Genomic DNA, 11,371 nt, shown 5'->3' with positions numbered 1-11,371 from the left:
ACACATTTTACCTTAACATCTGGTCTGAACAGTGTTATTGTGAAAAATGTGCATTTATGAGCCTTTATTGGGCATTTTGGTCACATGGGGACCGTCTCTCTCCTGACTAAAGCTTGACCTTGTCCGTTTAGTCTGATTACACGCCTCTTTAAGGCCTAAATTGAGCCATCAACCCTAACTAGCTCATTAATTCAGCACAACGATCAAACAGTAGCAACACGAATGTGCGGTTACACTGGACTATAAACAGATTAAAGGGACAACATGAAACCAATCTGGATTCGAGTATACTCAGAGGCCTTGTGCTACGTTCATTTCATGTGGGAAGGATGGGAAAGATCCCTGTGTGAGTCATTGGACAACACGAGAGGGTGATTGCCAGTGTAGTAATGAGTGTAATTTGCTCAGTGAATGAATAGTTGTCTGGCACTGAGCTACAGTTGTGTGACAGGCAGAAGGGGTAAAATGCTGTGTATGTGCTCAAAAATAGAATTAATTTAGGGTTTAGTTAGCTAAATGAAGGCAACCATGTTTGTATGTTTTTTAATAGCCTTGAATGCATTATTTTACTGTAAGGATGGTATTTCAGAAGGATATTACATTGCACAAATATACTGTATAAGCTGTATTTATATTCAAAAAAGTTCATTTTGTGAAACATGCTTATTTGCTTTCTTTCTTTAGATGAGAAGATTTATACCTCATATCTCCTCTATATATATCTCATATGTGTCTGCTATATATAAGGCTCCAGCCAGCAGCTGGTTAGCTTAGTTTAGCATAAAGGCTGGAATATTTCCCAAAACCTTTTTTTTTTCCTACTCTAAATTCAAAGTTAGAGTCTCATGTATGGTTTATTAATATATTAGATATGATGTTAATGTTGTTTCATCAGTGTCTTTAATGTCACTTTGGTGTTTTGAATGACACTGATACTTAGTGCCCATGTTTTAAACAGGAACAAAACACTGCACAGTAGTTGTGAAATTACTCAAAAAGCGAACAATGTATTCATTAATAGGTCGTAAACTGACGGGAGCAGAGCAAGGGGAGGACGAGGAGGAGAGCAAACATGGGGGAAGGCAAGGAGGAGAAAGTCCTTCGGCTGGAGCTTCGCTGTGTGAAAAGGCAGTCAGTGAAATTCTGCAGAGTCTGGCTGAACTGAACATGGTCAAACCTGGACAGACCATTATAGTAAGATACTGCGGGACCCACACACACACACACATTGAACTGCTGAGGGCAAGAACGCTCTAATAAGTACACTGTATTGTGCTCGATACATTATAGCTGTCTTATAGTCCTGCAGTATGAAGGTGACCAGTCGTTCTTTTCTACTGATACTACAGCTATTGTGCATGTTTTAGTCTTTTGAAAGGGGTTAAGACAATTTTTGGACGTATTTGTAGAAGCAGTGCAGTTGTGGTGCTTGGAGATGCACTTTCAACTTCTTATAACAGTTAGTTTCTATCACAGTTGGAGTGAGGCCTCCCCCCTTTATTACTGACTGACACCAGCAGTAGGGGTGAGGTAACAGCCGCATCCACATTTTAATGATTACAGCTTTCTTCACTCCAGAGTGCCTCTGGCTTTGTAGCTACAGGAGCCTGCCCCTGCTTTGATTCACTGCTTTGGCTTTAGTGGTGTTTTGATGCTATTATCTAGGCATAGTGCTGCCAAATGGCTCATTGAACTTAGGAAGAAGTACAGTATAGTGCTTTCTCATCTACTGCAGTACCTGACCAGATCATTGATCTGCAGCTCTCCAAGTTGGCAGCAGATATCGAAGGTAAGAAATAACCTGGTCACTCTAGCATGGAGGTAAAAAGACTACAGTTTTGTTTCTCTGTGTTTGATATTTGGCAGGCTTTAAATCCTTATGAAGTTAGGAACTGACGAATTATCTTTCATATGACAGGGACAGGATGAAATGATGCAAACATGCAGGCTTTGGTGTGTCATGATGTGTTTCTTTGGATTTGTCACCAGAGCGAGTGTGGTAGACACAGCTGTTATCGTGCTACTAAAAGAGAGAGACAGGGAGTGGGAGAGAGAGAGGGAGTGGGAAACCTGAATATTCCTGCTGGCTGTGAAAAGGGGGACACCTAATCCCAGAAACCCAGTCTGTTCCCTTTGATTTCTGAGAAACGCCACCATAATCCCATCGAGGGGTTCACGAACATCTGCTCTATGGAGATAAGCAAGGAGCGTGGGGAGGAAAAAGAGAGGGAAGGACAGAAAGAGACGTGGGAAGGAACAATGAGAGATCAGGATAATGGAGAAGAAATGACCGAAAGATATGGATTACACAAGATGCTGGTTGTATTGGTGGACAAAATAACAGAAACACCTCCAAGACCATCTGAGGTGTTGAATCCACTTGAGGCCACAGTCTGTAGGACTGTAGGATTATGTTCATTATCAGTTAAAGGCCCTGGAAGCTTTTCTCAATCAGCTTTTTACTATTAAAAATATGGTCCCCTACTGCATTAGCCAAAGTCAGACAGTTTAGGTAATTTCACATGTTTTTTTGTCTGAGCCCCTATCACTGGTTTGAGGTGGGTGGGGCTTAGTTCGAAAACAGTGATGTCACATCATTCTGTACACCAATCACAGTTGAGCAACATTTGAGTCAAAGTCTGGTGACAGTTGGTGTTTTGTTTGTTTAGGTTGCCGGGCCACTGTCAGTCAAATCTTTCAGGGGCTTTGGTCTGCTCGTTCGTTAGTTTAATTGTTTTGTCTATTTAATGTCTGAAAATAGTAAATAAAAAATTACTAATTCCCCACAGCCTAAGGTAACATCTTTAAGTTGCTTGTTTTGTCTGACCAAAAGTCTTAAACACAACGTTGTTCAATTTACAGTTAACCTGTAGCCTAAATGTTTGTTCTTTTTTTGCTTGATGACTTAAACGCTTAATTGATAATCAGAATCATGGTCAAATAACTATCTGATAATTGACTGATCGATTAATCAACTTTTTTTTGCACTTGTAGTTTATAGTGTTGTTAAAGCCCCTGAAAACTTGGCTTTAAAACCTGTGTATTTCTCTATATAATTAGCTATTTAGTAAACATTTAACTCTCACAAACTCAGATTATTGGCTTCATCACGACTTTTTGGGATGGCCGGATTAGATTTGATCGACCAAACAACCCGCCAACTGTCAACTTTTCTTTTTTAACTAACTCCCACCCACTTCAGTCCATTTAGAGGAGCAGAGACAGAAACACTAAAATAGAAATCCCTCCTGAAATGACCAAAACATTTAGAACTTTGGCAAAAAAAATTACTGTTTAAATAGGATCTATTACTCATGGTCAAAAGTTTATTGAGAAAGTGGGTTTTTTAAGGGTCTTTAAGCAAATATCCTGTTTGGTGTCAGTGTCAGTGTTGGTGAGATTAACTTTTATTATTTTAGATAATCAGAAATAGAATTTCATAGTGCTAAATTAAAAGGTCTGATATACTGAGTTAGAAGCCCTTCTAAAGATAACACTCACTTGAATGTGCTGTACTTTACAGTGTGCTACTTTGCCATCTAGTGGTGCAATGTAGAAGTTACAATAATCCATGTACCACGATATCAAGTAATTTTACATGACAGCAGTGGCAATTTGTGCAATTATACAGATGTGAATTTTATGTGTTTACGTATGACTTGACTGTACTTTCTCACTAAAGACGTCCACACACACACACACATAAAATCCATCTCTCTTGTTCAGTGCTGATATTCCTGGAGACACATTGCTCCGTCTCAACTATGTGAGACAAGGAGGTGAAGTGAAAAGCTGCTTAGGGAGCGTCTTATTTCTCCAGGAAACATTTGTGCTACCAAAAATTATCTGGACAATCATCCACAGAGTAAAGAAACAGTGTGAGATAAATGGAGGCAGAGGAAGAAAGTATATGGGACGATAATGAGTTTAGGGATTATTCCGGTTCTTTTAAGGCTCCATGGGGCTCGAGATCAGTGGGTCGCAGTCCTGGTCTCATCGTCTCAGAAGACTGGGTGGTTTCTATCCTACTGGTTGGTTAATTGCATTCAGCTGGTGTCCAAGGTCTAAAAATAGCTTCTGTTATGTCGCAAGTATGAAAAAAACGGCAGCACATTCCATTGAAATACATTATGTCTTTGATTATCTCCGTGGGTACAGAATGTGTCAGGGAATATAATGCCAGGGGAAATATACCCATCATTTCCGCTTAATGTACGTTGCTTTCACCGCCATTTTACTGGTGTCAATATTTATTTTTTCTGTGTGTTTGTGGTCAGGACTTTGATCGGAGGTCCCTCTTCACTGTGACATCCCAAGGCGTTACTCCCAGCAGCCCTCGCTCTCAGTCTCTCACTCCGCTGGCATCTCAGCACTACCTGCAGCTTCTTCAGCAGCAGCTACAGCAGCAGCAGCAGCACACACAGGTGGCTGTTGCGCAGGTAAGAAACCGGCGCAGTGTGCAGGTTGTGTAAAACAAAGCAGCAGGCCCGGCTGAAAACACATTATCACCATATTTCAATACTCTTATTTAGTACAGCGTTATATTTGTTAAATGTGATGTTTTGTTCGACCAGAAAACAGAGAAAGAAAAGCAGCAAATCCTCAGACGTGAGAATTTCACGTTTTTTATTTTACAAACGACTAAAACAGTGAATTGATTACAAAAATAGCTGATTATTTTTCAGCTGATCTACTAATCTATTAATCGATTAACAGCTTCAGCTACACTCAGATTGGTCCTTCTATAAATACACATAAACATTTTTTAAATAAATGAGATTGGCATTTATCATAGTCTGTGCTCTTTTTATAATCTTCCACTTACAGGCTAATTTCAAATCCATAGTCTTTCTTCAAAGAGGGGAACCAATATCAGATAAATTCACCTTGATATTCACCTGTTTTCAGTCAAAGTCAGGGGCATGTATCATTTATTTTCACCCTGACTCTGACTTCAATTTCAGTAGCCCTAGCTGAAATGCTGAAGTGCTGTGGATTAACTTCATCCAATATGGCATGAATTATTAACCATTATTTGGCTTCAGTAATACTGATAACATCTGGCAGTATACTGTATGGTGTAAAACGAAACTGAGTTATTTGGCCAACTAGACTTGTACATGTACACTGGCATTTACTCCACCCATACATCCTTAGGATTCACAGCACTCTTGGTACACATTTACTGTGCCTGAGGCTAATACCATATTTATATGCCACATTTAGGATAAATTGTTTGTAAAAACCCTATAGCAGTTGAGATTTATGAAGGTGATATTCATCTTTGCAACCAGGTCATTGCTCACTCCATCAAGTATGTTTGTTATTCAAGTCTCGATAAAATCTGTGTGAACCTCACGGCAACCCTGTGTTATCTCTATGCACTTTATGTATTTTACTGATGCTGTCCACTAGGGGGCAGCACCAACACAGTAATGCAAGGACAGTCAGTGCACCATGAGCCGATCATTACTTTAAGGCGTGAGACAGAAAAACTAACCATTGAAACAAACATTTTTACAGATAATGCTTTTAGGTTTTGCATAGAAAACAAACCAGAAATGTTCACCCGTAAACAAACACACCTTGTGTTTTTCACTACAGGTGCAGTTACTGAAGGATCAGATGGCAGCAGAGACTGCTGCTCGTATGGAGGCTCAAGCCCGTGTCCACCAGCTGCTGCTGCAGAACAGGGACTTGCTGCAGCACCTGGCCCTGCTCGTGCAGCAGCTGAAGGAGTTGGAGGCCCGCTCCCCAAAAACAACACAACCAGGGCAGCCACAACAGGAGCCTCAGGCTAATGGGCACAGTAAGTGACTAGAGAGGTGACTGGTAGGAACATTGTAATCCCTCAGATGAATTCATGTCAGGTCAGGTTCCCAGTGTGCTGCAGTCCTTGTCATTGCTCACTCTCCTTTTGGCAAGGGTATGGTGTAGTCATTCATGACACAAACCGTGATCCCTCACTGGCTTCCTGCCTGGAAACATCGTCAGGTGTGTTTGACAGGCAGAAGCACAGCTGCCAGGGATTGAACCCCATCTGCAGGTGAGCACGAGTGCTTTTCCCATTGTGCCACCTGGGTGTCCTTTAATTGAGCATTTCACTTCTATCTGCACTAAGGAGAAAAAACGTCCACCAGGTGTGAGCAAAACCAGTTTAATGTATTCCTGTAGATGCTACTGAGGTTTTGTTTAATGCTGAAAATGTCTTGATCACAGCATCAAAGGAGACACTTAAGTCACAGATAATGAGGACTAATGCAAAAGCCCACATCATTTAAATGATAAAGAGGGGTAAGACAGAAGGGAAAGACAGCAAGTTGGTGCTCAAACATGTTTTCTGGTTAGTTAATTGGATTTTAATTTCACAAAGGCATCTATGAATTTCCAAAATTCCATAAATAAATACAGTTCTCTGTTTTCATATAGCTAATTTCAGATCGGATTGTCAAAATGTTATATTCTCTTGTTTTATACTTTACTCGTTTGTGGAAAACAAACTTAGTTTACTTTGTTAGCATGCTAACATTTGATTATCAGCATTAAATACAAACTACAGCTGTTATGCTGATAGAATGGTCATTACCTTTGCAGGTATTTGGTCTTAAACCAAAGTTTTGAACAAAGTATTGAGCAAATACAACTCAGTCTTGACTAAATAGGTGGACCAAACAACATACAGATTGTAATGTTGTTTGTAATAGAGCCATAAACATAACACTCTATGCCTTTATTAGGTACATACAATTTAATTCAACAGATCTGCTACAAATTCTCCAGTTAGAAAGATTCTTATGTTCAGTTGACACTGTCAGAGAGGTGTTATTTCACCTATATATATATAACTGAGGTCATAGTCAGTGGTTGTGTTGTACTAGACTAGACTGCATTATATTGAAATGTGTTTCTAATATTCTACCTCCCTCATGTTTGTAAATGGAGTGGGTATAATATTAGAAACATTTCTCAATGCATTTCCACTTCAACCACATTGGGAACTAAACAGTAAAATGAATAATTCTCTGACAGTGTCAATCAAACCTGAATAATATTATCTTTGTAAAGCTATAATTTATGGCTGAGTTGTTGTCTTAGATTGCATTAGATTTTACAGGTATACCTAATAGAGTGCCCACTAAATATAAAAATGCAGTACCAACTGCAGCTGTGTCTGTGATATTTCAGAATGGGATTATTCACTTGAAATTATCACTTTCAAATGAATGTTTTTACATAAGCCGAGGGCCACGCATCACCATGCTCTCTCTGTGTAACACAGCGCGTGTAAACAACATATTTTTACACACAATAGCATCTCTGTACTAAACTAATAGCAGATTATGTGATCACAGTGGATGTAAAACCATTCTGTCAGCATTATCTCATACTCACAGGCTGCAGTTCTCAGTGAGAGTTTTGATTGTGTTTACAACCTTTATTTTGGTACACACACACACACACACACACACACACACAAGACACACTTTTTTGGTGGAGGGATGTATTTACAGCAGCTAAAAGAATGGACAGTCTTGCCAAAATAATAATGAGTAACCACTCGCACACACACACACACACTCACACTCCCGCACACACAGTGGGCAGAGCCGTGTATTTATCAATCTGTGTACATACTAAGTGTTTTGACGTGTGTTAGTGTGCATATTCTGAAAATGACACACACATGTTTCATGCTTGTATTAATCATGTTAGTCCCTCTGATGGAAAATGCTAATCTTACTAATCTCAGACATAGCTGGCCTAAGTGCTGCCACTGGCACAGTGCCAACTCCTCCTTTCTGTAATGGGAGTCAGCACTTAGAGAGATCTTTAGAAAAAGAAAAAGGTAACACGTTGGTTGACTCTTCTTGTTATTCTCTTTACTTGTGGCGTTTTGTTGAGCTGTCTTCTGTGTTATTTGTCTATCCCAGATGGTCAACAGTCATCTTGCAGCTCAGTTTCTACATCAGTAAAGTCTCTGTCTCTGAATCTGAAGAATCACTACAGCCAGGCCCTGGACCAGCTCATCACCTCCACGCCCTCATGGCCCCTCCAAACCTCACCCCTCTCCCCCACCCAAGTGGACTGCGCCGAGTCCTACCTGAACCTGCTCAACCTGGAGAACAGCACTAAACCAGACGCATCGGTCAACGGAGGCCTGGACCCCTTCATCGAGACCAATGGGAGAGCGGACGACAAGGAGGGCTCGTGCAATGAGATCGTCCCGTTTACGTTGAGGAACTCAGTCAACATGGATGAAAAGTAAGACAACGTTTGTTTGTACTCTACCAACACACAGAAATAACTGGCAGCATATAGTGTAAGCAAATCATTCTGCAATGAAGCATACATTAAAAGAATAGTCTGGCATTTTGGGAAATGTGCTTATTATTTATCCCTCTCATGTATGAGATTTTGGTCTGAATATCATCAGATTTTTGACACGGGGCACACACCTGTTGAGCAAATTGTCAGCAATATAAGAACCATGTTGATGAGACATTCTGAACCTTACTAATGTAAAAAAAATATCGATAGTGCAACATGAAAAAACTTGATATTAATTGATATTAATCTATCGACTTCTATTTGAGGGATAATCATGCTTGGGATGTAAACAGGAAGTAAAATGTCGCCTTGTCATGGTGTCAGTTAGTTAGCTATGGGCTACAACTTGAGCCCCGTTCTTTTAGCCTTTATTTGTTTACATTTTGCTAATCTGCACCATTAAAAGTATGCCAGATTAGCTATTAGCAGTTCCTGTTTGCAGTGTACCCATGGAAGCACAGATAACTATCACTGGGTTACTTTGAAATCGAAGAAAACTTTAAAACTTGACAATTCTCAAGCAAGTTCTGGTTTATTTGAAAGGGACATGGAGATACTGTTATCCCACGTGTCAAATCATAAATCACATTGAATCTAAAAAATATGTGTATCATGTCTGTGTGTTCAGATTTGACTGAGATATGACTCAGAGAAGGAGTAAAAGTTGTGACAGTCAGGACCTTAAGCTTTTAAAGCACCCTCTGCTGTAGCTCCAAATGAATCAATGGGCCAAATACAATAACTTCCTGTTGTTTTTGCATGTGACATGTTATATCTTGTTTATTTAATCTGTACAAAGACTGAAGTGCAAAAAAAAAAAGAACAAATGGTTGTTTTACAGGGGGTAATCTGCCAGAATATCCCTTGCCTCTGAGCAGTTGCCAGGCAGCCCGCCGACTCAATGAAGTTACTGGCCAAGATATAGTCCTGCTCGTAAGGACCCATAAAACATATCATTTTTAACCGATTATGTACAGACAAAACAAACAAGATACAACATGTCAATAGTGGAGCTTTAGTGGTGCTGTTAGCACAGATTTTGTTACCCTAGGACAGAGCCATGCTAAGCTACGTGACTGCCAGCTATAGCTTCATATTTAATGACCACATGAGAGTGGTATTGATCCCCATGGAACTCTCTGCTAGAAAGCAAACATTTCCCAAAATGCCAAACTATTCCTTTAATGTGCGTACACAATCCTAGCGTGGTACCAGTCAGTTTGTGTTTGAGGTACCCAGGCTACACAGTGACATACACAGCCCGTAGCTTTTAGCGTTATTAGTGGAGAACAGCTCAACTCAGCAGAAACAGCCTTCAGCTAATGAAAGTGACTGTAATCAGGGGATTACAGGACACAGGGAGAAAAGGGTCGGGGTTAGACAAACAAAGAGGGGATCAGGTTTGAGCTTGAAAGAGGGAATCAGAGAAGCTTGAGAGAGAGAATGAGATTTTAAGAGAAACATGGAAACTCCATCAGCTTTAAGTCTGTCCCAGTGTTTCTATTTCATGAAATAACTCATTTTGAAAAGCCATTAAAAGACGTGTCGAGAGAGTAAAGACACTAAATGGAATCACTTCCTTTAGAATAATTTATGATGAATGTGTTTTGCTTTGCAAGGATGTTTGAGGTTCTGTTCCTTGTTTCATTTTCTCTTGTGAAGTGCTTTCCTGACTGTACTTTTGACTCAATGTCTGAATGCTCTGGCATGATACACAAGCAGCCCTTACCTTGAATGCATATATGGAGCCACAGCATGTAATTACTTTTTAATGAGCTTTTTAATGAGCTTTTAATCTTCTTAAAGCCATCACAAAGACCAGCTATACTACAAAAAAAAAAAAAACATATACTACATAAGATCAAGCGGAGTTCTCAAGCAGGACAAACTCTTTCCTTTTATTGCCCTCCTTCGCTCTCTCATCCTCTCACTTAATTTGTCTCCCCTCTTGCTGTTTTCTCTCTCCATCCCTCTTTGAAAACGATCCTCAGCGAAATCCCTGAGGAGAGCATGTTAAAGCTGATTTCAGAACAGACAAGGAGAAAAATAAGGAGTTGGAATTGACTCGGCGGTGTAGTGTGTACTTGGCGTCCTTGTGCTTGATGTTGTAGTTTTGTACGTTTGCTTTGTTTTTATGTGTTTGTGTGTGTGTGTGTGTGTGTGTGTTTGCCGGTCTGAGACTGCAGCTTAGCTCCCTACAGCCAGACTCACATCCTGTGGTTTCCTGCAGCACAGACTCCCAGCCAATCCCAGCTCTCATCCCTTCACAACCTGAAACTCTACTCCCACTACATATGTCAAAATAAGTTTTTTTCTTTTGCATGAGCCGGAGTGGAAAAATATATGGAAAGACAAAAGGGAACTACAGATCTCTTCCAATGAGAGGCATCTTGTTACTGTATATTTCCATCTGAACATTAGTTTCATCTGGGATTGTGTTGTGTGCCTGGCTGAAAACCCCCTTTTTTCCCTTTATTTGTAATTATGTAACAGCCGGCATCTCTTTTCTGTCTGCCTCTCTTCCTCTTGAGCTTTTCTATTTTCTGTCTCAAAAGCTTAAAAGAACTGCAGCACCGTAGCCTAGAAATATACCACCAGGACATTTTATGTTCTTTTTCTTTAAAGTGACTACCCCCTCCCTGCCATCCTCCCCCTCTTTTATTGGCATGTCTTTGCCTCTTCCAGAGTGACATCATCTTTCTGTAAATAGTAATCATAAAATTTTATGCTGCGTTTATACACAAATGGCATATAAAAATAATGAAATGTCAGGTTATTACTACACAGAAAAAACACTAATAATTATTCGGGCAGCATCAGGAAAACGGGCAGCAACTTAGTTTCTGTTATGAAAACAACTATGACCTTTCAAGAATTGGTAGTGTTATGCAGCTTATGTGGCTCAGCTATATCTTTTAATCTCACTAAAGCATTGGAAAAAATAAGGAAAAAATTAGGTTTAGAGAAATGGAAACTTCGGCTCTGTTGTGTTATTGTGTTTCCCAACTCCTTTGCATTACCTTTGGTGTAGTCCGACTCCTCC

At 40.0% G+C, this 11,371-nt stretch overlaps 1 protein-coding gene across 1 annotated transcript in view; it reads left to right on the top strand.

Moving 5' to 3' along the window:
• The window catches only part of si:dkey-34e4.1 (carboxyl-terminal PDZ ligand of neuronal nitric oxide synthase protein), a 48,230-nt gene that overhangs the window by 26,064 nt on the left and 10,795 nt on the right, over window positions 1–11,371 (top strand). Inside the window, exons 7-10 of the mRNA XM_035668399.1 lie at window positions 1,022–1,194; window positions 4,278–4,439; window positions 5,605–5,809; window positions 7,932–8,262. Of these exons, the coding sequence (XP_035524292.1) occupies window positions 1,022–1,194; window positions 4,278–4,439; window positions 5,605–5,809; window positions 7,932–8,262 (871 nt within the window). The remainder of the gene's footprint in view (window positions 1–1,021; window positions 1,195–4,277; window positions 4,440–5,604; window positions 5,810–7,931; window positions 8,263–11,371) is intronic.

Source organism: Morone saxatilis, unplaced genomic scaffold (genome assembly GCF_004916995.1).
Source record: "Morone saxatilis isolate NCDOM2014 unplaced genomic scaffold, NCSU_SB_2.0 Contig21, whole genome shotgun sequence".
In the NCBI taxonomy this organism is placed as follows: Eukaryota; Metazoa; Chordata; class Actinopteri; family Moronidae; genus Morone; species Morone saxatilis.
The sequence above is the reverse complement of the archived record's forward strand: the minus strand, read 5'-3'. Positions and strand labels throughout refer to the sequence as shown.